Source organism: Diadema setosum, chromosome 11 (assembly GCF_964275005.1).
Source record: "Diadema setosum chromosome 11, eeDiaSeto1, whole genome shotgun sequence".
NCBI lineage: Eukaryota > Metazoa > Echinodermata > Echinoidea > Diadematoida > Diadematidae > Diadema > Diadema setosum.
Genome location: NC_092695.1, coordinates 10,191,525 through 10,217,544, shown reverse-complemented (window position 1 = coordinate 10,217,544; position 26,020 = coordinate 10,191,525). Strand labels below are relative to the sequence as shown.

Here is a 26,020-nt window from a genome sequence, read left to right as displayed (position 1 = left end):
TGTGTATGCCTTGAGCGCTCCACTGTGTGGATTTGGTGCAATATAAGTCATATGGCAGATTGTCATTAGGGTGTGGGAGTGCGCATAGGGTTAACAACATTCTGCTATGCACAGGGAAATGCGTTAACAACAATCTGCCATGCTCAGGGAAGTGCATTAACCCTAAAAAGACTGGGCTATTTTGGTAGCTCGAAAGACTGGGGGGGGGGGCCTAAAGGGCCCCCCCTTAAGATCTCGGCCGTGGATTGCGCGATCGCCGCGGAAATTTGCACAATGGTAGTGTGCGATGTAATCTACAAGATCGTATATTTAAATTTTCCAAAATAGTCTTCTTTTATTTTATTTTGATTAATTATGCTAATTTATGCGAGAAATCAGACTCTTTGATCTAAATCAGTAAATAAAGCTCCAGAAGTGCTCATTTTTGGTCTAATTATTCTTTGTGGCATTCTTCGCAAATGTACTTGAAAAAAAATTCGGTATCAAAATTAATTTCTTATTTCTTTTATTGTTTTATGAATTTCTTATGTATTTCTTTGTTTTTTCGACCTTTTGTTTTTGCCCTTTTTTTAAACAAAATTTGTGGCAGACACTTTTTGAAGCATAATACTACTAAAACTAATTAATTTTAGCCATTGAGAGTAAAAATAAGCATATTTATATGAACCATGTGAAAAAACTCAATTTGCATTGACTTTGTACACAAAATCACATTTTTGAGCCATTTTCGGTCTCACGTGCATGTACAAAAAGTTATGTAACTTCAGAACCATACCCCCGGGCATCACAAATTTGGCGTCAAAATGTGCGGGAAACTCGAAAGAAAAAAGTCATAGAGCATCGCGGAGAGAGCATTGCGTGTTGCAGAGTAATCTCGCGAAATGTCGAGGGGGGGGCCTTTTAGGCCCCCCCCCCCCCCCAGTCTTTTTAGGGTTAACAACAATGTGCCATGCGCATGATGATATATTAATATTATTATTATTATCATTATTCAGGCATACTTGGATCAACTGAAAGCTATTCGCATGCAGAACTACCAGGAGAGACTAAACATCAGGAAAGGACTAAAGCCAGGGGTAAGAGCATGATGTCATTCAAGTTGTTACACTGTTATGTTTTCCAATGACCTCTTTATGCTCTTCAAGAACTGATAAAGGTATCTGTTTGTGAGTGAGGATAAGGCATTACAATGCTCACAGTGAGAAGCTGTTAAACAATGCCAGAACAGGGTGATATGTAACCACATTTAGGACTGTTTCTTAGTTATTTTCTGGTGTTCCATACCTTCATCTTTACATGTTTTAACTCCCCCTTTGTCTTTCCTCTGATATTTTTGTAATTGTTTCTTCTCCACCCATTCTTCCATTTGTTCATACGATGTAATGACATAATCGTAATTATGACATATTGGTAATGATGTTTGTATGTACGTTTGTAGTGTAGGCAATTTCATTGTTTGTACTTTGTTTTGATGTGCATGACATTTTTATTATGCCTCCGCCAACGAAGTGGCCGGAGGCATTATGTTTTCGGGTCGTCCGTCTGTCCGTACGTCCGTACGTCCGTACGTCTGTACGTCCGTACGTCCGTCCGTCCCGTTTTGTTTTTGTCGATATCTCAAGAACCGTGTGGTGGTTTTGCATCAAACTTGGTATGAGGGTATATCCTTGGGGGATGATACTTTGTGTGGATTTTAGGGTCACAGGTTATTTTGTGAAAAAAAAATTGAAATTTCATGTTTTTCTCCAAATTTCATGTTTTTCTCCAAATGGTTCAAGGTATCTTCATGGAACTTAGTATATATGCTTGTACCGATGGGCAGTGATTATCTAGGGAAGTTGGGGGTCATGGGTCAAAGGTCAGGGGTCAAAGGTCAAGGTCAACTCCTCAAAATATAACTACTTTCCTTATATTTATGCAGTGCCTGAAGAATGTTTTTAAAACTTGATGTATGCATGTATAACCCAATATATATTCTGTAGGAAGTTTCTTGCCAAAAGGTCAAAGGTCAAAAGGTCAAAGGTCAAGTGAAAGTGCTAAATTGCACTTTTTCTTCCATATCTCAAAAATAACTCAAGGTATTGTCATGAAACTTACATATTTATGCATGTTCTACCTAACAGTAATTCTCTTTGGAACTGTGGGGTCAAAGGTCAAAGGCCAGGTTTCGATAATACTATTTTACCATTTGATACTGAAATTATACTTTTTCTCAATACCTTGAAAATTACTCAATGCATAAACTTGTAAAAGGGTCAAAAGTCAAGTGAAAATCATCAGTTCCCCCAAATACCTGCACTCTGACGTTTTAATCATTCATTCAATTGAACCTAGTTCTAGGAAAGTGAACATTCAGCACATTTGTGGCAAACCTGTCATTTTAATTTTTTTGCCAATTGTGTGAAACTGTCATCACACATTGTCAAGACATTGTACTATAGACCTATTAGGAGAACCATGTATTATGGCGGAGGCATACACCAGTCGCCGTAGCGACATTTCTAGTCTGTACATAATGTGAGCAGGGCCCCATGGTAGAGCAGTTAACCAACTGAAAGGGCTACCCTGCTAAAAGAATATTGAAACATATAAATTAATAAATGACAGTCATAATTATCTTATAATTTTACGAAGGAGAGTCAGTGACAGTGAGGCTAATTTTTTTTTCCATGTTTGCTACAGCAGGAGGATGACCCCAAGGTCAGTGCTGATGCAAGGAGGAAAAAGATTGAAGCTCTCAAGGTATGAATGCCATAATATATTCCAGGGGGATAGATTGATAGATAGAGGGATAGATGGATGAATATTGAAGCCCTCAAGGTATGATTACTGTAATATATGCCAAGGGGATGGATGGATAGATAGATAGATAGATAGATAGATAGATAGATAGATAGATAGATAGATAGATAGATAGATAGATGGATAGATAGGTACTGGTAGATAGACAGATAGGTAAATAAATAGATTGATTGATGAAAGGATAGATAATATGCAGAGGTACATGTTTTGGAACTCGGTTTCTGAAGTACGGTGAATCATTTTGTGTCACCCACAAAGACTTAATTTACTGAAGCAAGCATTTGTTGTGGTTCTTCATGCATTTGTGAGTTTTATATTATGTACAGCTTTTTAGGACAAATTTGATACAATTGTAACAAATGTGTGGAAGGTAGTGTAAAGAGTTACAGCGGCATGTAATTTAGATGATTTTATCAAATGTAGGTTCCTACAAGAAATGTTATGAAATACAAGTCTTCCTTGAACTAGCATCGGTGCCAAAACCCACATTTAATGAAAATTCATTTTAATTTGATGTGTAGCACAACAGGGAAGTCACAGTCATTGGTTTTTAAAAACATACTTTGCATACGTTGTTGCTGTTAACTCAAATGTTTTAATTGTTATAAAAATTGGGAAGTTTGAAGAAAATTGGACACTTCACAACCTGCCATCTCTATACAGGCCCAAGCTGATCTGAGAGCCGCAAAGTTGAAAGAACAGTTGGAGAAGCAGAGGAGAGAGGCGTACGAGAAGGAGAAGCGTGCCTGGGATGAACATGTGAGTAAAACTTGGCATGGCCAACGTCAAAGTCTGCTAGACAACGTCATCACAAGAAATGAATAAATAAATGAAATAAAATAAACTATTGCCCTACTTGCATTCCTCCTCACATCCTTTGAAGTTCTGATACTTTTTCAAAGACCTCCTCAGATTCCTGTATGGCTTCTTTTACTGTTCATCTGTGTAATCATCCAACCTCATATTGTCTTATAACCATTTTTCGCATTTTGCGTATCATTGACTCCACTCTGATCACTTCAGTTTTCAAGACTATGTGTGATTATTCTCATATGGTTCCACAATTATTGTATACTCTTTTCACATCACATAGTTTAGCCTACCTCATTCTCTGCTACCAAAGAAAGTGATGTGTATAATTATGTGTTTGTCAAAAAATGAAGTAAAATTTGAATTTAATTGAATTTAATTGAATCCATGGTGTATGTGGACCTGTTGATCAAACTAGAGATCACTTACCATGTTCACCCTTTAGCAACTGAAGACTCCACATGCGTAATGGCCTATTGTTCCCTGGAAGATGGAGCAATATTCCTCATTTCGACAACTTTCTGAATTATGCAAAATAGATTAACTGCATGTTTATTTTTGTGTATTATAAGCTATGTTTATTTGAAAGCATGTTAAGACTTCACCAAGAGACTGGTGTGTCACAGAGGTAATTCTGACATACTTTTGTAGACCTTTGACCTACTTGAAATTATGTAATTATATATTCTATATGAAAACAATAAAAATGATGAAGCATTAAACTATAAATGGGTGGTTTCAGACATTTCAGGACATAATAATATGGGTGGTTTTCGGGCGGTTCAGTTGCTAATGGGTTATTGTATGAGGAACTCACAAGTAAGTCGTCAACTTGGCACCGTGAATGTTTATTGTGGTGTGTTAATGTCAATGTGGTGTCTGTCGTTTCAGCTCAACAAGAAACGTGCCTCAGATAAGCCTGTCTCAGAAAAGCCCGCTCCCAAGCCTGTGAAAGGCCCAGCTGTTCCAGGTAAATGCTGATAAGATTTAGTGAACTCTGGAGGTACATTAATTCTTCAGTAGGTATTGCAAAAAATTGTCTGCAGCCAAGCCATGACCTTTTTTTTTGGGGGGGGGGGGGGGCAGAGGGTGAATTTGGCTTCCAGCTTTGCATTCAACTTGTTGTCACAAGTTTATTTATGGCCCCCCAAGTTGAAGTAGTATACAAAGGTCCCCGATGTCTTTTAAGGTATACAAAATTGTCATGGATATTCTCTCACTATAAAGTGCTCCATTTAGATTTTCAAAGACACACAAAGCATGCCAACAACTGAAATGTTAAATCACACAGAAATGCTTCATCACGTTTTGCTAATGCCAAAGAGAAAGTTCAGTTACATTGTAAACTAAACACACAAATGTTTATTCAGCAGTTGTTAGTGGGTTTTTTTTTTTCTTTTCTCCATGATTTCCTTTCAATGAGATTGACATAGATATACATAGGTCTCCCAAAATAATAGACATTAGTGGCAAGATTCATTCTTATTTTTTACATGTGTTATGACCTTTTTCACACTGATAAAATTTCTTACAGTTGTAGGTCTTACTGCAGCCCTTAGAAATGTTGGTGTAGATATACCACAAGCAGAGGAAAAGCAGGTAAGTTGGTGATACGTCACAATGACAAGAAGATATAGGTGTATAATTTCTTTGTATTTCTTTTGTATATCTTTTGTGTTTATATAGTACTTTTGGTGATAGATTGAAGTTTTATGAACATGTTTCTCTTATTTTGAAATAAAGATTACTTCTGTCTTGATAATTCCAGAAGAAAAAAATAAAAAACACAATTATGAGGGTGCCATAGCTTAAACTTAGTCAAGGGAAAATCAAATTTCCAAGATGTGCTAGAAATGAAGCCATTTTGTCCCTGCATAATTATCAATATGCTTTGACTATAATGCATTCAAGCTATGCAACAAATTCTCTTTGAACTCATTGATATAAAGGTTTATGTGTCTTATGTTGTACACCATTAGTTGTTGATATATCATACCATAATTTGATACATCATAAAGACTTTTCAAGATATCAGAATCCTCCATAGGTTATACTGCCAGGTGAACAAATTTAGTGGGTACATGTATATTAATCCTTTTTCTATGATACACTTAATCTTTTGCAACAATGAGGAAGATGGCAATATGTCATTATATATTCATATATATATATATATATATATATATATATATATATATATATATATATATATATATATATACGCTTCATTTATATTTCCATGAATACGAGAGATACTCATTGGCGTGTCCTTCTGCTTGCCTTACACAGGAGATTGGAGAAAAACAATATCCTGAAAATAAGTAAGTACACCATTTGTAGTTTGTAAGATCTGTGGTTACTACAATTATTGTATGTACAGATTCCAGCATGTTTGTAATCACAAGTGATGACATGAAAACAGGACAAAATTATATATGAATATGTTATAAATATAAGTTCACCCAGATATGGTGGGTGCTCATTCAAACTTTTGTTTATCATCTCAGTATTTTGTTTAACCAAGCAGCAGGTTTGGACAATAATCTGATTACACTACATCTGGCTGCAATCTTTTAATCACTGTAATCTTGTATATAGGGCATGTTTTTCTCAATGTTGGGAAATATTGTAAGTCATATGATCTGTCTCTGAGTGAGTAGGTTTAGTTACTGTATTTTTATTTGTGACAAAGTCTTTGAATCACTTGATGGTATATGTGTCACTTTACCTAATTATGGTCCTTATTTTCTCTCTCTTTTATCGTCACAGATCAGAAGAGACACCTGCAGAAGTAAGCCAGGTCAGTTTTTACCCTGCAGTGGTTTTCCTTGATGTATAAATCTTAGTTCCTCTACACCGATGGTGTCAGTGACATTACTGTGGAACAAGGAATTATTGAGTGCAATTTGTTTTTGTGAATTTTGCGAGAACCAAGTTTTGTGAATTCAAATGCAAGCAAAATTTCTTGTCTACACTTCTCGAGTATATGCATTGAATGTCAGTGACAGTTCACAAAAATTTTATGCTGTGAAAATGCTGTTAGCTCAAATTCACAAAAATTTCATCCCAGGAAAATATCTTGCCCTGCATTATATATTTCATATTGTATATCCATGGGATTGTATGTTTATCTGTCTGTCTTCCTTTTTTCATTCACTTGACAACACTGACAACAGTGTGTCTGTGAGATTTTCATCAAATTAGTTTTAAGGGTTTGGTAAAATAGAGGGATTTGATTGACTGAAATCTGAGAAAATTTCAGCCGAGGTTAGGGATCAATGTTATGAACTTTGAATTTTATAGATCATGCTATGACTTAAAGGGATTGTACAGTTTTGGTTGAGACCTAATTTCAGGTTTCTAACATTTTTTGGTGAGATAATGAGAAGCCTCTTATGAAATATGAAAAAGCATGTAATTCTATGAGGAATTCAACATTTATTTGATGAAAATTGGTTTTGAAATGGCTGAGATATCCAAAAAAGAGCGATTCTAATAAAGTGTGGGACCCACACTTTATTACGATCGCTTTGTTTTACTTTGTTTTTGGATGTTTCAGTCACTCAAAATCCGATTTTCATCAAATAAACTTTGAATTCCTGTTAAAATGGTATGTTCTGTACTATATCATAAGTGTTTTCTTGGTATCTTGCAAAAAGATAAAAGCCCAATTCTCATCTCCACCAATACTGTACCATCCCTTTAACTTGCTGACGTTATATCTCCGGACTTCATACAGAATACTGTAAAGCCAGAAACATTTGTGGCATGAAACTTTGGCGAATCGCCACTAGCATTCAATGCATTGTGTAGGCAAACACTTTTGCAAATATTGGCTCCTCGTGAACTTTGCAAAAGTTTTATGCTTATGAAAATTTCTGGTTTTACAGAAGTGAACGATGATTATATTGGGTGCTTAACTGATTGCATTTCCATCCATATGTGTTCAAGGTTTGGATAAAGGGTAAAAGAAAAGTGGAAAAAAGAAGGGTCAATTTTAAGAAAGTTTTCTTATGTAATACCAAGGACAGGTGATCTTTTCTTCCAATACCTTCCTTTACCTTTACATCTCTGTGACATAGGATCTACTCACATAAGCATGATCGCATAAGATCTGGGTCCCATTTTGTAAAACTTGTATCAGTGACAACTGCCACATTTCTGTGACAAATTTGCTCTCAGCCAATCAGATGCAAGGATTTCAGTAGCTCGTAACAACTATGACAACTTGTCACTGATAACAAGTTTTATGAAATGGGGGCCCTGATCACATAGGATCTGATACAAATAGGTGATGGATGCAAGCAAAAAGTTGGTAGACATTACCATAAGTTAAACCAGCCACTCTCTGTCTTGCCTCTTACTCACAGGTGCCTGCAGCTCCCCGCAAGCGATGGGAAGGGGGTGAGACCAAGGGGTCAGCTCTTGCCAACATGCCTCTAGAAGTAACAGCTTCCAACATGGAAGGTAATGAATGGGACTATACCTGCTGGGGGTCTTGTGTTAATGCTTGTTTCATTGCTGCCAAAGGACCTAAATAGTTGGGATGTGTTCTAGTCCCAAAATGATCAATTTAAAGAGATGTGATTTGAATTTTTTAAGGGCCATATCTTGATTTGCAATTAGATATAATGGAGTTTTTGTTTTCTTCAGGCAGAGGATTGAGTACAAGTTCTGCTCAAATATGTTTGCTGCTTCGACAGTTGAACAGAAGTTTATCTGTCATAAAGTAAATCTTTTGTATGAGAATGTTGTAATGTATAATGCAACATGAAGTTGTTGTACTGTACAAACACACACAGGTACACACATGTACAGGTAAATGTGTTTTTATTTATTCTTTAATTCACTCGCACATACTATGGGCATGTAATTTAGAGCGGACAATGTGACATATGGTCAATTGTATTTCTTACACCTATTCTTGTAAATGATATTGCATTGATAAACCAGGGAAGTTGTTTTGAAACATGTTTTTCAGGAGCAGAAATATGAAACTTTGGTTGCTTTGATTTTTGCTTTGATTTTTGCAAAGGAGCATGAAACAGGTGTTGTTGAATTTTAGCGTCTCATGTTGCGGTATTTTTTTCATACCCCTAGCTACCGGTGTGGCGGATGTTGTGACACGCAATCCACTGGCGGCACCCAGCATGGAGGCCCCGTCTGTCCAGGCGAACCGCAAGAAGTGGGGTGCCCCCGGCAACACGGTGGTCAACGCCCTACAGATGGCGGAGATCAAGGCGGGAACCATGACGATGGTCCGCGGAGATGACAAGGGTAAGCCAGTGCATTCTACCATCCCTCTCAAGTGTCCTTAACAGTAGTCTCTCAAACCCTCTCTGTTCTGCTCTTAGTTATAGCTGAAGGGGAAATATTAATGTTTTCCCTTTTTTAATGCCCCTACCCTAAGCTGCCTGCTAGTACTGATTTTCTGTAATTTCTACTGAAATTGAAGAAGAATAATGAAGGTTACAAGCAAATTACTGATTTTAGAAATCATTGTCTGTGATATATTCTATTAAACTGTTAGGATTACTGATTTTCACTAAAAAAAAAAGTGCAAATTACTGATTTTCAGCCATCAAGGTGCTGAAAGGCTTTTAGTTGGCAGCTCTGCCTACCCCAAAAGGTGCCTAAGGCATTGAGTTTTCGGGATGTTTGTCTGTCCATCCATCTGCCTGTCCCCCTATCATGTTATTGTTATTAGAAAACACACACACACACACAGACACAGACACACACACACACACACACACACACACACACAAACTCAGTGGATTTTTGTTGTATCTGGCCCAGATAAATCAAAGGTTGCTAAACTTTGGCTAAAATGTCTTTTTGTTTTCCTGGCCAAACTTTCTTTGGGTAAAAGTCCAATAATACTGTCATTTGGTGTAATGGATAGAAATACACATGTAAATGGGAAAATATTCCTATGTTCAATGAGGGTTAAACGTCAATCCCCAGTCGATGGTCAAGATCAGTGAGCTTCGTCATGATATAAATGAAGTGGCTGTGTTCTTGTAACAGATGTAGTAACTGTGCAACACGCAGAGGCATTCCATTTGACTGTTGAATAGCAACTGTCAAATTGCTCTAGTTTTTCTTTCCTTTCTCATTCATGACACACTTGTGAAAAGAGAACTTTACATTCGATAGACTGAATACACCTATATCAAGACGAACCTTGAGGCCAGATTTACATCTGCTTTTATCGCATGTGTACATATTGTAAATGGGGATGTACTGTTGGTTCACTGAGAGCCAATCTGTACTGTTTCTCAATTCCACTGTGTAGGTCAAACCCAGGTCCTGACTCCGCCCACTGCAGGGGGCAGTCCCATGGGCATGACCATCATCAAGGACCAGCCAATGAGTCCTAGAAACAAGCTTCCCGTCGTCAAGGATACCATGGTCGTCACGGAGGTTGACAGCAAGCAGGCAGGAGATGTCAAGGAGTCAGGTTTGTCACTTCACCCATTTGCTTCCTTCCCCTTTCACCTGTCTGACCTCATCTTTCCCTAAATTGTGATGTATTGACGTTCAGTACCTCACAATTTCTTCATAATTTATGTTTACACAAATGTTAAAGGCTTTCTGTGGGAAACTATGAAAATAGATCAGGTTAATCTGGAAAATTCGTACCCATTTAACTGTAATGCCTACCTGATCATCCGGAAAATATAATAGATGTCGGAAACCGTTTTTCAGCTTGTAAGTCGATTAGGCGGTACCCGATTAAGCGGAGAGTATTGTATTAAAATGTTCAGCGCAATACAGATCATGGTTGACATTAGCACGATAATTTGGTAGTGTTACACTACCAATATTATTATGATAATTAACTTCAAGCACACTAGCTATTTGCATTCCTTGCTTCCGTGTAGCTGTTTTGTATTCATGCACATGTATCGATGAGCTGCATCAAGCAGGTATGAAGTATTGCATTATTGTGCAAGAATTGATGGCACTAATTTTGGCAATGTGACACTGTACTGTCAGTAGAAAATGGCGTACAAAGCTACGTAAGATAGGATGTATGACTTGATTGGCCAATAAAGATAACAAATGACAAGGTTTTTCACGCAGACTCTCATTACATGTTAGTATTGCTCCTACTTGAGCAGTTTCCAGTGATCACTGTACTTTGAAGTGTGTGTGTTGTGATGCGTGTCCTCACAGCGGATCTTGAAACCATCGACGCCAAGAATGAGAAGGATGCAGTCAAAACTGGAGGTGGCCCCCAGCCAGGGGACGAGAAGGACCCACCCCAGGGGAAAGCCGCCTGGAGCGGTGAAGAGGGAACGGCGAAGCAGGCACAGAAAGGTGAGAGAGGGCCGTTAGTGAGCCACACCCACTCATGAAGGTGGTGATGATGGTGATGATGGTGATGATGATGGTGATGATGATGATGGCGATGGTGATGGTGGTGATGGTGATGATGGTAGTGATGGTGATGATGATGATGGTGGTGATAGTGGTGATGGTCGTGAATGTGATGATGATGATGATGGTAGTGATGATGGTGATGATGGTGGTAATAGTGGAGATGGTCATGAATTTGATGATGATGGTGGTGATGATGGTGGTGAAGGTGGTGATGGTGATGCTGTTGATGGTGATGATGATGATGATGAAGAAGAAGAAGAAGATGATGATCACAGTAACACAGTCACCACCGCTGCTTAATTTTGAACAGCTTGGGAGTTGGACCTTTGTATCAATGAAGCAACTGTGCTGATTAATTAAAGAAGATTAGAAATTACTTCATCTGAATAGTACATAGTTCATGACTTGGGGCCCATACATCAAACAGTAATTTTTTTTTCTTGACTTTTTCAAACAAGTTCAGGCTACATCACAGACAAGTTTTATGTTGGGTTGTTGTTTGTTCTTGTTTCTTTCATGGGGTTTATCTATAAATGTTGATTGATTTGCACAATGACTGTAAATAGCAGAATATTTCATCAACCATAAAAAAAAAAAGATAAACTATCATGCCCAGACAAAATACTCATTGCTGATTTTTACCAGCATTAATTCTGTGAGTTGCAGGTTTTAATGTACAGGGCACAATAAATCTTGAATACATCATGAGTTGGGAAATTCAATAAATCATCTAAAGTATGCACTGGTACATTGTGTTTACTCCATATTTTAAGTTGCCATGGGGTAAACCTTGCCGTAATGTGTAATTTACCCTTTGTAGATGCTTCAAGTCAGCAGGAGTCATCATCTCCCAGTTCCAGGGAGCAATCTGGGCCCAAGACGCCCAGGTCTCCACCAACTCCTCCGAGCACCCCTCCCACCGCTGCCCCGCCCAGTGTGAAGACCACACCCCCCAAGAGCCCCAAGCCAGACTCCCTGTCCCCACCCAAGAGGTCGCCCCCGTCGTCGTCTTCGTCATCGGCGAGGAGCCCGAGGCAGCCCGACGACCAGGAGAAGGATGGCCCAGAGAAGGGTGCAGGCCAGGGTGACGGTGATGGGGAGTTTTTGAAGAAAGTGTCGACCCAGAAGGGTAGCCCGCCATCGGGTGCTGGTGCCAAGAAAGGTGAGGAATGACAAAAAAAATTTTACCCGCTTCTGTGATGATGAGGATGTTTACAATTTAGGTGTTTACTGTATAAGTTGTTATTTTCGCGTACAGATACTTTTGGGGACAGATATTTTCGCGAATGAGGAGGTCAGGACATTTTCGCAAGATGTTGTTTTTGTGAATTGACCCCAATGGTATCGTAAATGTAGTATTACCTATATCGCAATGCAACATTTTCATGTGTTGTTAAATTCGCGATCTTACTGTGATTCGTGAAAATAACAGCTTATACAGTATTTGTTGTATATGTTGCATATTTTTGCCTCATGCATTTTCACTTTGCCCTATTGCATAAAAAGTAAGAGTTGCGCTTGGACCAAATTCATATTCTTATCTAGCCATAATCTCAGCCATTACCACTTTGGACATCAATTTGTTGTGCAATAGCTTTACGACCAAACACAGCATTACCTTGAATCCAGGGCACCTATATTTGATTTTAGGAGTTTGCAATCCCACTTAACATTTTATGCCGTGGGCTGAGGTGTTTTGTTTTAGCCCTTCAAAATCATGCCACCCACATGTTTGTGTATTTGTATCTTTCATTCTGGATTGTAATGGATATGTTGGTGGAGGTACATATATATATATTCATATGTTTTATATTCCATTTTGATCTCTTGTCTTCTAGATGCCCTGGACATTGTGGATCTTGAGGATGATGATGATGAGGAGGAAGATGCTGTCGAAGAGTATGTCCCTCTTTTGTATTTTCTTTTTGGAAGATGAGAAGTGATTGTTAGGTAGATGATAGAGCATAGCAGCAAAATGCCATTTAATACCTGATATTTTGCTAGATCAGGATTTCACAACAGCTACTGGTTCACTGAAATCACAAAGTAATATATATAATAAAGTTTTACTTCAAGTTATGTTATGTTTCTTTGTATAAAATGATGCCATGTTATCTCATTTTGTTCATTCTTGTCTCTGTCATGCAACTAGACACAAGTCGGCCAAGAAAAAAATGATCGCTGGACTGTCTACCGGATTCTTTGACACTGCTCCAAGGGTGAGACTGCAGTCTTGTGCAGCATTGAATTTATTGAACTGTTAGAATGGAAGAGTTAATAGCAAAACTCTTGGGGGGGGGGGGGGGAGGAAGAGTTTACAAATAGATCAAAACAAACACAAACCCTGAGAATGGAAAGGTTACTGAGATGGCTCTCCAGAAGAGAAGGAGTAACAAACGGGCTCTGAAAATAGAAAGGTGTACAAACTGGTTTCTGTAGAGGTATAGGCTTGTGAAGGCTGTAAGAATGAAATGGTTAATGAAAGGAATGGCTTAACAGAACAGGATCTGAGGGAAGAAAGGCGTGTAAGTTAGGTTAGGTTTGTGAAGGCTCTCAACATCTGATGGTTTACAAAAAGTGACTGACAATTGAAGTGTCAACCAGAAAATTCTGAGTATTGAAAGTTTGCATAAAGAGGCATATGAAATCATTTGGAAAATTAAAGGGAATGAATTGAATGGAAAGGTTAAAGAAGCAGTTCCAGGAAGAAAGGGGTTAATAATACAGTTCCAAGAATAGAAGAGTTTCCAAATATGCCAATGAAAAATAGAGTTATGAATGCTCTGAGAGTGGAATTGTTAATGAAAGGACTCAAAGAATTTTGTTGTCTTTTTTTTAATGAATGTGAGCCTGTGGGTGTTCAAAACAAAGCTATAATGACTTTTTTATGTGATTCTCCATTTGAATATGATAAACTTGGTGGAGTGTGTGTCATGTCGTTTTGTTGTTGCACATTTCTAGCTTTTGAGGACCTGCTCTGATCCAGACCTGAGGCAGTTGTTCCGCACCACCATGGCCCTGAACCCGTTCTTTGCCGCAGAGCAGGAGAGCATGGTCGCACAGAGCATCGACGTGGCCGCCCTCAAGGATGACGACGTCGTGGACGAGGATGAAGACGACGACGAGGAGAGTGCAGAGTTAATCCGACAACTCACGGAACTGACCGCAAGGAAGGAAGAGGAGGAGGAGGAAGAAGAGGAAGGAGAGAATCAGGAGGATGAAATGTATGTCTTACAAGTTTTCTATCGCTTTATTTACATCTTGCATGTCTCTTTCATATATTTCTTCATGGTTGACAACTGTATATGCCTTGCTGTAAAAATAGCTATTTTCACACGAGTGATATATCCTACTCTGCTGAGTTAGGTGAATTTCACATATTCTGCAGTATCAAGACATCACGTAATGGCACACATAACGAGCAAAAATATTTGTGTGATTTTGTTTTTGCACCAGTTTCTGTTCTCGCAAAATGTGAGAAAGTTTCTACACCTCAAACATTTCCACTTTTACAGTATATTTAGCGAGTCTAATTTTTCACAAATTAATACTTCGCGACAATTTTACGAGTGGTTAAATTCGCAGTTATGGAGTACAGTAATGACCAGAGAAATGTTGTGTGCACAATGCATTCGTGTTCGATTCAGAGTTGATGTTTTCATAACCATATGTTGTGAAATTTGCAAGTCGCTCTCAACTCGCAAAATTTGCAAAAATGAAAATCTCGTAAAATATATGGCACACAGTAAATGTCGTCTTCTTTCTTTCCTTCCTGTAAGTCTTCTTCATTTTGTTTCATACTACAATATTTATTCATCTCACCATATTCATCTTGCTTACCTCATTATTTATTGTGCTGTTTGATCTCTGAATCTCTCACACCCTAAGGTCTAGAGTCATTCAATAATGTGCAGGTCATGAGCTATATACTCAGAACTCCTGCACATAGAAGTGTGTAGGTCAGTCACAGGTAAACAGTAGATGGCATGGAATAGGTCACGGCATGCCCTGTGTTTATAATCTGTGTGCATGATGTGTATGTTGTACAGTTGTACATGCAGATTGAGAATTCCCAGCCAAATCTTGAGCCATTTGCTATTTTCTCCATCAATCGAGGTACTGTATACCCCATTTATTTCACAATTTGAGACTTGTGAGACAAATTTTGTGACAGGCTGAATTCTCATTAGAGAACCACAGAGTCAAAATGAGAAACAAGTATTATTCTTTTTCAGGAAGAGAATATACAAAATTTCTGTGACTTGTTGTCCCCGCCGAACGAGTTTGAGCAGGGGACTATGAAACGGGCTCCGTACATGTGTGTGTCTGTGCGTCCGTCCGTCCGTCCGTGCGTCCGTCCGTGCGTCCGTCTGTGTGTGCGTCCGTGTGTGATCAAAATGTTCAATTTGCTACTTCTCTGTCATTCATGAGCCAATTTTGATTCTGTTTGCTTTATATGATAGCACTACATGGGAGCTTTAAAACTTCTACACAGAATTTCAGTTGTGACCTTTGACCTTGACCTTTGACCTATATTGTACATTTTGCTACAAAGTGCTACTTCTTCGCCATTTCTAACCCGATTTCGATTCCGTTTGCTCTATGTGATGGCACTAGGTGAGGGCTTCAAAACTTCGACACAGAATTTTGACCTTTGACTTCTTTGACCTTTGACCTTGATTTTTGACCTATATTGTACATTTTGCTACAAAATGCTACTCCTTCGCCATTTCTAACCCGATTTCGATTCCGTTTGTTTTATATGATGGCACTAGTTGAGGGCTTCAAAACTTCTACACAGAATTTTGACCTTTGACTTCTTTGACCTTTGACCTTGATTTTTGACCTATATTGTACATTTTGCTACAAAATGCTACTCCTTCGCCATTTCTAACCCGATTTCGATTCCATTTGCTTTATGTGATAGCACTAGGTGAGGGCTTCAAAACTCCTACACAGAATTTGACCTTTGTCTCCTTTGACCTTTGACCTTGATTTTTGACCTATATTGTACATTGGCTACAAAATGCTACTCCTTCGCCATTTCTAACCCAATTTCGATTCCATTTGCTTTATGTGATGGCACTAGGTGAGGGCTTCAAAACTTCTACACAGAATTTTGACCTTTGACTTCTTTGACCTTTGACCTTGATTTTTATGCCTCCGCCAACGAAGTGGCCGGAGGCATTATGTTTTCGGGTCGTCCGTCCGTCCGTACGTCCGTACGTCCGTACATCTGTACGTCCGTACGTCCGTCCGTCCCGTTTTGTTTTTGTCGATATCTCAAGAACCGTGTGGTGGTTTTGTATCAAACTTGGTATGAGGGTATATCCTTGGGGGATGATACTTTGTGTGGATTTTAGGGTCACAGGGTCAAAGGTCAAAGGTCACAGGTTATTTTGTGAAAAAAAAATTGAAATTTCATGTTTTTCTCCATATCTCGCAAATGGTTCAAGGTATCTTCATGGAACTTAGTATATATGCTTGTACCGATGGGCAGTGATTATCTAGGGAAGTAAGGGGTCATGGGTCAAAGGTCAGGGGTCAAAGGTCAAGGTCAACTCCTCAAAATATAACTACTTTCCTTATATTTATGCAGTGCTTGAAGGATTTTTTTAAAACTTGATGTATGCATGTATAACCCAATAGATATTCTGTGGGAAGTTTCTTGCCAAAAGGTCAAAGGTCAAAAGGTCAAAGGTCAAGTGAAAGTGCTAAATTGCACTTTTTCCTCCATATCTCAAAAATAACTCAAGGTATTGTCATAAAACTTACATATTTATGCATGTTCTACCTAACAGTGATTCTCTTTGGAACTATGGGGTCAAAGGTCAAAGGCCAGGTTTCGATAATACTATTTTACCATTTGATACTGAAATTATACTTTTTCTCAATACCTTGAAAATTACTCAATGCATAAACTTGTAAAAGGGTCAAAAGTCAAGTGAAAATCATCAGTTCCCCCAAATACCTGCACTCTGACGTTTTAATCATTCATCCAATTGAACCTAGTTCTAGGAAAGTGAACATTCAGCACATTTGTGGCAAACCTGTCATTTTAATATTTTGCCAATTGTGTGAAACTGTCATCACACATTGTCAAGACATTGTACTATAGACCTATTAGGAGAACCATGTATTATGGCGGAGGCATACACCAGTCGCCGTAGCGACATTTCTAGTTTACCTATATTGCACATTTTGTTACAAAATGCTACTTCCGGCGGGGACATATATTACGCACCGCGTAATTTCTACTTTTCCTTGTTAATTTTGCAAATATCAGTGGACTCACAAAGTTCATGAAAATATACCATGTATACTGTACTTCCTCAGTCTCATTTTTTCCACGGGGGGGGGGGGGGGGGGGGGGGGTTGTATTTGATGCGCTGAAAAGCAACAAGACATTACTTTGCAAATTTCATGTTAGGGTATGTATTATGTTATGCCATATGAAGAGAATTTGAGTCACATCCTCTGTGTTTTGTCTGTTTTTGCCCTGACAGCGAGGATGTTGTGGATGAGGAGGAGGAAGAGTATCAGAGTTTGGTGGAGTCCATGAAGAGTCTTCTCGAAGCAAGAGGTAAGATGATAAGTTGTGTCTAATATCTGAAATTTTTAACTTTTTTTTTAACACACACACACACACACACACACACACATACACACAAAGACATAATGCAATGGCAGTTGTTTGATATGTGATAGCAGAAAGAGACTGGGGTCATGAAGGAAGATTTGTAGTTAAGATGTTATTGACAACAAAATGTTTGATTTGGGTCACTGAAACCGTGCAGATGCAGCGGACACGCCCCAAGACGACGGCGATGCAGGAGAGGAGGGCGGGGACGGGAAGACCAGCCAGTCGTCTCCTTCATCCCCGGACAAGGAGGATGGAGATGGTGGGGATGAAGAGGAGGAGGATGAGAAGGAGAACTCGGGAGAGAGCAAACCGATAAATGAGGACTGGGACTCAGGTAAGATTTGAATCTTGCAAATCTTTTAGGGAAGTATGATCTAATTTTTTGGAGTTTAGGGGCCTGTTTCATAAAGATTGAGAGTAAGTTGCAATCAAATCGCAAATTGCGTGTCATAAACAACTTTGCAATTGATCGCAGGTAACGCTCAATCTACGTAAAGTTACACTTGATTTTTTCTTGAAATTAAGCGTAAATGTCTTAATGAAACAGGACTTACGCTCAATATTGAACTTACGCTCAATTTACCAAGTTGCACTCAATAAATCGAGTGCAAAGTCAATTGCAACTCTTTATGAAACAGGACCCAGATGAGTTTTTCAAGTTGTAGTTCAGGAAGCCATTTCATTAGGCTGATTGTGTATGAAAAAGATGGCGTATTGATAGCTAGACTTCGTAAAATACTACCTCTTTCCTCATAAAAATTCATGCTAATGTAGCACAAGGAATGCGCATGGGTTATAAGCGCATTGGTCAGATGCTGATGGAAAAATTAAAATTTAACAATTGGAGTTAAGTTGTCAATGAACTTTAGAAATTTCTTGCCACAACACAAAATGGTTCCACTTTCTGCATACCTGGTGTAATGAAGTAAGATAACACGTGGGACATGTGTGGGACTACAGAATAGTAAACTTTGACTGCCCTGTACAGAGTACTTAGTATAAGGTAATTTGTAGTAGGGCATTTTCATTCCTCTGCAAATGGAGGTAATGTTTATAGCCATAAGTTTGATTTTCCTTGTCATTAGTTCAGGTTTTGTGTGATTCATTCTTTGTGCATTCATGGGTACGTAATAATGCTTGCAAAATATTATCAGTTTTCTGTCATTATGATGAATGAATGGCTTTACTAGTTGAAACTGAAAAATGTTGAGCTACTGCCTTATAAAGGAGGTTCATACTGTATAGACCAATCCGACTTGGGAGAAAATCCGCCAGTACTGCAGTGTCCCAAACACGCTCACCTCTGCTGAATGCATGATATGTATTGCAGCAGATGCGAGCCTGTCGCAGGTTATATCATGCATTCGCATATGCTTGCACACATACAGTCAGACCGCAGCACCCGATAATTCGCTCGTATTTATTCAACTCGTATTCAGCCCGCTCTAGGCTTGCATACGTAATGAGCTGCGGAAGGGGATTTTGTCCTTTGGTTTTCGGCAACAAAAATACACCTTATATTCACAAATTTGGTAGCAAATTCAAGGAAAATATGTAAACTATCGTCACATGTTACTCAAATTATTGTAAATGAAAAGTATCATAGCTTAATTTGAGCTTGAAAAGTGATGAAAAAAGTAATTCGTGCAGTACATGTTCAAGACGTCAAAAGAATACCGAATTCAGTTTGCATCTCAATGAAAATGCATTATGTGGTAGTCTATCTCTAAATCTTTCTATACATGTATGTGTAAACATCTTGGCAATTTGTTGCTTAAACCGGTCAGGAACCAGTAAAATATACATCGATGTCAGTGCTGATCAGCTTGAAACCGTGCAATCTCAAGAGTAAGCTCTCTCATTGGACAGCGCTTGCATTCAGCGCTTGCATTACGTCATTACGCTGCTACATAACGGTTTGATACCACTTGTGGTTTCTTGGCACGCGTGTAGTTCAAGCCAAGTTCAAGTGCTGAATGCAAGCACTGTCCAATGAGAGAGCTCTTTCGCGCCACTGTACACTTTGTGTGGAGCATACTTCCGGCTTAGGAGTGAATTTTACAGACATTTCAAAACAGAAAAACTAGTATAAATCATGTTTGCATCTCCTTGACTCCAATATATGATGAGTATCTACGTTTCCTCTCTACGAAAAAGCCAAAATCAGAAACAACAGTTTCTTAAACCGGTCAGGAACCAAAAACGAACTTTAGACGACAAAATCTTCCGTGAAAAGCAGGTAAAATTTACGCAAATTCAACTGATTATATCGTCATGATAAGATCCGATGTTATACGCAAATTTAGTATCAAAATAAAGATCAGAGTCTGCAGAACAATTTACCGTGACTTGTAGCCATGATGAATGTATGTACAAGTCGCTACACTGTGAAAACCATAGACCTGTCAAACTCTCGCAAAATCTCTCATGACGAGACACCTTTCGAACGCAAAGATCGTCAACGAGAGTGCTGAATAAATCTTGCTGGATCGGCTTATTAGCATACGTGCTGCGGTCTGACTGCATAAGACACTGCAGTAATGGCGGATTTTGCTGCCAGGTCGGATCAGTCTATAAGGGTTCTAGGGCAATTATCCCCCGGGCAATTACCCCATACCCTTCCCTGACCCTAACCCTAATCCTGAACCTAATCCTAACCCTAATCCAAACTCCAACCGTGAACCTAACCTTACCCCTAATCTTTACTCTAAGCTTATCACTAAACCAGTATTTAGCCGGGGGATAATTGCCCCGATACAAATGTTAATATTCAACTCATTGGTTCCACTGGTTTTGTCATGGATAAAGCAAGATTTTAACTACAGTCATAATCATTCATTGGTTGACAGGTGAAGGGAGCGAAGGTGAAGAGTCGGGGATGTCGGCGGAGGAGCGAGAGAGCGTCTTCAGCCGACTAGAGGAATCCCGGCTCCAGCTGGAGAAGGAGCTAGGATGCGACACGTTCCTCAAGGCCTACAAGTCTATTCAGGTGAGGGGTTGCCATAGTGACCAAGGGAGGATTCCTCACATATGTGTATGATATATTGAGCAACGTGTCATAATTTCCATGGCCTATCTGCTGCCCCCTATGGATTTTTAGGGCTCAAAATGAATACAAACAGTGGCATGAAGCATCAGAAATTTTCTTTGACTTGTGAAAATTCTGTTGGAGAAGTAAATTTTATGTCCTACATTGCCAGTGAAATTCAGGAATAAGTGTTTGACCCTTTTTTGTTTTCCTTTCCCCTTAATGTCTCTTCCGTGTAGTTGCGTGAGAGGATTTTGTTTTTTACCTCTTCTGATTCTATCTGTCTGTCTGTCAGTCTGTCCGTGCGGCTGGATACCTTTTCCCTTCTTCAAACAGTTTTTGTTGCCATAATATCTTGTGAATAACATCTATTGCATTTGATTAGACTCAGAGCACTGAAAATGCAGTGCAAAATTGAAAATGTGTAGGAGCTTCAAATATTTTATCTCCATTTAGTTGTTACCTTTATTAGTTATTTTGTCAAATCAAAGACTTGGAATGACTGACTCTTATGTTGTTGTTGTTGTTTGACCCCTGAAGGCTATGCATGAAGATGAAGACGAGAACATCGAGGAAGGGACCAAGCGAGTGAACGACATTCTCGGAGAGGGCAAAGGTCAGCTCTACACCAAGATTCTCCAGCTGGTCATGGCTGACGGGGCGTACACTGAAGGTAGGATGTCTCACAGTGACTGAAGCTTAACTTTGTCTCTTCTTTTTTGACCCAACACACTGCTGCTGAAAGTCTGGCGATGTACTCAAGTTAAGGTCAACCTCCTCAGGGTGCTACATAAGCACTTGCCCGATTGCCCGGGGCAAGTGAAAATCATATTTGGGCAAGTGTTTTTGAACAATGAGAACAAAAAGCAAAGTTTTGAAGCCACCTTTCTTTTTTTTCCACTTATTCCCCCCAACAAACCCACAAAGTCTACCATACAGAAGCCCATGACAATGACTCCTTAGTGATGCAAGACACTTCATATTTCATTTCAGCAACTTTCCAAAACTTACATGAAGCAATGCAATGCAACAACAACACTTGACCGGACGAAGTTTGTTACTCCATTGTTTTGAGAATCAATATGCGCTGTTTATTCAAATGATTGTGTTTTATCAAGCCTGTGGCTTACACATGATTTTCTATATTACTTCCTTTATATATTTTGCACTTTCTTTTCGGGCAAGCAAAATTACTGTTCGGGCAAGTGTTTTGCAGCAAATTTGACAATCTGCTTGCCCAACAGGGCAAGTGATTAAAAAAAGTTATGTAGCACCCTGCTCCTACACTTTTATCTGTACCTGTTCACTCAGTACACAAGTGGAAAGTGGTTTTTGATGCGTCCATTCCAAAGGTGTAAGAGGCATAGGTTGTTGGTTTTTTTTTTTTTTTTTTTTTTGGGGGGGGGGATTTGTGTGTTTTTTTTTGGGGGGTGGGGGTGGGGAGGGCATCCATCCATTCATACATTCACTCCAGATGTTTAAGTAACTTAGGGGAAAAAAAATCATTATCTGACCATAACTTAAGCTGAAAATATTCAAGTATAATATGATATTGAAGAGAGGAAAAAATGTGTAGAATAGAAATAATTGAGGAGATGATTATTTCCTTCAATGCACAGGAAATAGCGTTAAGTGTTCAAGGTCAAAGGTAACAAGCTAGCTGTAAAGAGGGGCCATATTCTAAGTGGAATATAGTGATTATGTGAGAAGGCAGAGAAATCCCAATGAACTGCACAAAGGAGTTTAGTTACTCCAGGGGTCCGTTTCATCAAGTCATCACATAAAAGTCTAGACATTAATTTGAAAATGGCCAAAGTCGCTCATATGTACACAGTAGCTATGAGAGACATTTTCAAGTCCATTTCATGAAGTCTTTCATAAGAGTGTCATATGAGCAAAAAGTCTCTCATAAGATATTCGTAACATGGACCCCAGGTCTGTATGACTGTACATACCTGTCATTGACTCAGAAATTATATCGTATTTTTCTTCAAAGAGTGCAAATCATACTTTAAATTTTTTGAAAAAAAAAAAGATGAAATTTAGGGACTGTTGTTAGTTCAGTTTTTACATTTTCTGAAATGGTACTGACATTTTTTTATTCTAGAATCTTCAAATTGTTGCTAAATATGTTTTCCATGTTTTAAATGGGGAGTGGGTAGCAATGCATAATGTGTTGCTTCATGAAGAAGGGAATATATGGAAAGCCTTTCAGAGTCATTGATAATGGCATGCGTTGGTTGACATGGCAGTGTGTCTTTTTGATGGGGTTGATGATCTCTGCGATGGAAACAAAGTGTGCAGTGGTGTGGCAGTTGTCTTTTTTTAAAGGGACTGTACAGTACTGGTCGAGGTAGGGATTCAGGTCTATAACATTCCAAAGTGAGATAATGAGAAACCTCCTATGAAATATGAAAGAGCATGTAATTTTAAGAAGGATTCAACATTTATTTGATGAAAATTGGTTTTCAAATGGCTGAGATATCCAAAAAAGTGATAATAATAAAAGGCGACAGGCCACGCCTTTTATTAGGATCTCTTTGTTTCACCTTGTTTTTGGATATCTCAGCCATTTCAAAACCGATTTTCATCAAATTAACTTTTGATACCCCTTAGAATTGCATGCTCTTTGACATCTCATGGAGTGGTTTCTGAATATCTTGCAAAACGTTAAAAGCTAAATCCTCACCTCACCCAGAACTGTACATTATGCCCCTCCCTCTTTCCCAGTACACCTCACCCTCTCGCATGTTATGTTCATGTACTCGTAGCTAGCTAGCACACTTACCCCTCAGTCCACAAAATGTTGTCGGTGGGAAACTTCAGGCTGCAGTGTTTCTCAAATATTTAATAACATCACACCCAGACTGCTAGATGATTGACTGATTTTATTTTCATAGTCTACCCTACACATACTTTACAAGTTTTCAAAAGTATCCATCAGTCTGTCATCAAAGTTATTGGCTAGCAGGGCATCATTTCCCCCCACAGAACATTATGTGACATTTTAGAGTAAGCGTTCAAATCTGAAGAACCATGCTGGTGTATTCAGAGTCCCTACTCAGAGATTTAGCTTGGCAGAGAGGGCCATGGTCATTCATGTTTTTCCTGATTTTAGCAAAGCGTTCTCTTGAAGACACTGCATATCATTCAAATATGACAACAGGAGTTCATAGCGTAGTCATAGCCACAAATGAGATGATTTTTTTGATTGAATATATATTTTGAAAGGCCACTTGTGGTAATTTCGTGCAGTCAGAGTACTGATAACACTCAACTTGATTTTTCTGCTTTTTTCCCTTGTATTATTTTTTTTTTTTAATTCATCAAAATAGAGTATATGTATGATTACATTATTCTACCAGGTACAATGTAATGAAAATATTATTTGACATGAGGAAAGCAAAATTTCTAGTTTTATCACCCTAAATCCTCAGCATTATTTTCTTTTTTTTTCAAAGTTGTTTGAAATTATTCTGAAGCATGACTATTCTAAAATTTTGCATTGTTTTGCATACAGCATGTTCCACTGAGAAAGACTAACCCTGAGTTTGCATTTTTGTCTTATTTTTGATAGATCATGATTAACTGCATCCGACAGAGCTGCATTGTGCTGCAAAAAAAAAGTTTGCATGTAAATATGACATGATTGTATTTAATTTGGTATGATTTTACAGTTGTAGCAGTAAGATTTAGCTGTGGAGGTACAGTGGTATGACCCTGAAGCAGGGAAAACAGCAAGAGCCAATAGATGTACATTACGAAACTGCTTTCACGACGATATCGACTTTGACACTTTTGAAAGATTGGGACACACCAGCAAGCATATGAAGTGCTAGCTCCCCCCCCCCCTTCCCCCTGCAAATAAAAAAGAAACAAGTAATCAAAAGTAAAACAATGATCATCTATTGTCAGATAAAGACAGCCTTTCTTGGTGTTGTGATGTAAGAGGCGTTTGGACCTGTCCCTTCAGACTGCGATGCATTGCTTTTCCGATCACATTTCTGCTTTCAAAGCTCATATCAGGGTACTTAAAGTGAAGGTTCTCTTGCTTGCCTGAAACTGAACCGACATTGGGGTGAAAAGCAGGCAGGCACCAATTTATATTACTTGCCCCGGCAATGAATTTAAGTAGGCCAAGGCAAGTGGGTTTGTAGAGTACCCTTCACAGACTATGGCCCACTGTTCTCATGATACACCCCACAACTCCGAGTCATCCCACTGGACCCCACAGATAGCACACCTCTACACACGCAGGAAACCTCCACACACATACACACATTCACACATTCATGTTGTGTCGATTCTTGTTTCCATTCATTTTTTTGCCTAACTCTTATACCAGCGCTTAAGAAGTAACAAGGCCAAATAGCATGCACACCTCCTAGAATGCATGCAACCACAACCGATAGCTTGACTCTGTGATCGCTCGTACAGTCATACACCGGCTGAACATCCACCATCCACCTCGATGCTTGTCGTTCATTCATCCAGGCATCAGCACTACCTACATGTATCATCAGCATATTATCCAACACAACTCGGCAGCTACCTGCCACACTTAACCCTATTTAACTGTTACCAGGCCTGCTATTTCCTGCCTGACATAACATTGGTTGTGGAAGCAGTGAGGGAGTAATTCATATGTATTTCTCATTTAACTATGGAAGCTCATAAAAAATATATGGTCCTCAATATGCCAGTGGGGCTTTAGCTAAACTAATATTGTCTGAAAATTGTCTGAAAAAAAAAAATTCCATATTTACTTGCTCATAATCCATTGCTCCAGTAGACTTTGTTACGATCAGATTATGAGTTTGTGTGTCATCATATGTCTATAATACCCAGTACATACATCTTATTGTCATATGACGGATCACAGCTAGATGTACATATGAAGTACTGTATACGCCGTTTTTTTCGCGTACAGATATTTTCGCGAATGACGAGGTCATAGACATTTTTGCGAGATGTTGTTTTCGCGAATCGACGCCGCCGCTTACGTTAATGCTCTATTAACTAAGCGCATGGAGACAATTTCGCGTGTTGTTAAATTCGCAATCCAACTGCAATTTGCGAAATTCGCGAAAATTAAACCTTCGCGAAAATAACGGCGTATACAGTATATGGCTATCGCTGCTGGAGGCACTGTGAAATGATATTGTTGCCACGGCAACCTTAGTCTCTTGTTACAGGGTACATTCCTTGGCTTACAACAACAGTAACAACAACAACAACAAAGTCAGAAGACTTTTGAAGCAGGCATATTGTGAATATTGTGTTTAAAGCTGAAGATAATGGCAGATATAATTTTGTTTACGGATGAAACACTTACACACAAACACACA

General features: G+C 38.8%; 1 protein-coding gene across 1 annotated transcript in view; it reads left to right on the top strand.

Moving 5' to 3' along the window:
* Positions 1–26,020, top strand: part of LOC140235017 (serine/threonine-protein kinase Nek1-like) — a 47,857-nt gene that overhangs the window by 18,955 nt on the left and 2,882 nt on the right. The window contains exons 19-37 of the mRNA XM_072315055.1: positions 996–1,076; positions 2,683–2,742; positions 3,466–3,561; positions 4,504–4,582; positions 5,147–5,211; positions 5,902–5,933; positions 6,382–6,412; positions 7,983–8,079; positions 8,713–8,889; positions 9,911–10,075; positions 10,795–10,938; positions 11,822–12,163; positions 12,840–12,900; positions 13,154–13,220; positions 13,963–14,225; positions 17,508–17,584; positions 17,799–17,978; positions 20,494–20,633; positions 21,213–21,345. Of these exons, the coding sequence (XP_072171156.1) occupies positions 996–1,076; positions 2,683–2,742; positions 3,466–3,561; positions 4,504–4,582; positions 5,147–5,211; positions 5,902–5,933; positions 6,382–6,412; positions 7,983–8,079; positions 8,713–8,889; positions 9,911–10,075; positions 10,795–10,938; positions 11,822–12,163; positions 12,840–12,900; positions 13,154–13,220; positions 13,963–14,225; positions 17,508–17,584; positions 17,799–17,978; positions 20,494–20,633; positions 21,213–21,345 (2,290 nt within the window). The remainder of the gene's footprint in view (positions 1–995; positions 1,077–2,682; positions 2,743–3,465; positions 3,562–4,503; positions 4,583–5,146; positions 5,212–5,901; positions 5,934–6,381; positions 6,413–7,982; positions 8,080–8,712; positions 8,890–9,910; positions 10,076–10,794; positions 10,939–11,821; positions 12,164–12,839; positions 12,901–13,153; positions 13,221–13,962; positions 14,226–17,507; positions 17,585–17,798; positions 17,979–20,493; positions 20,634–21,212; positions 21,346–26,020) is intronic.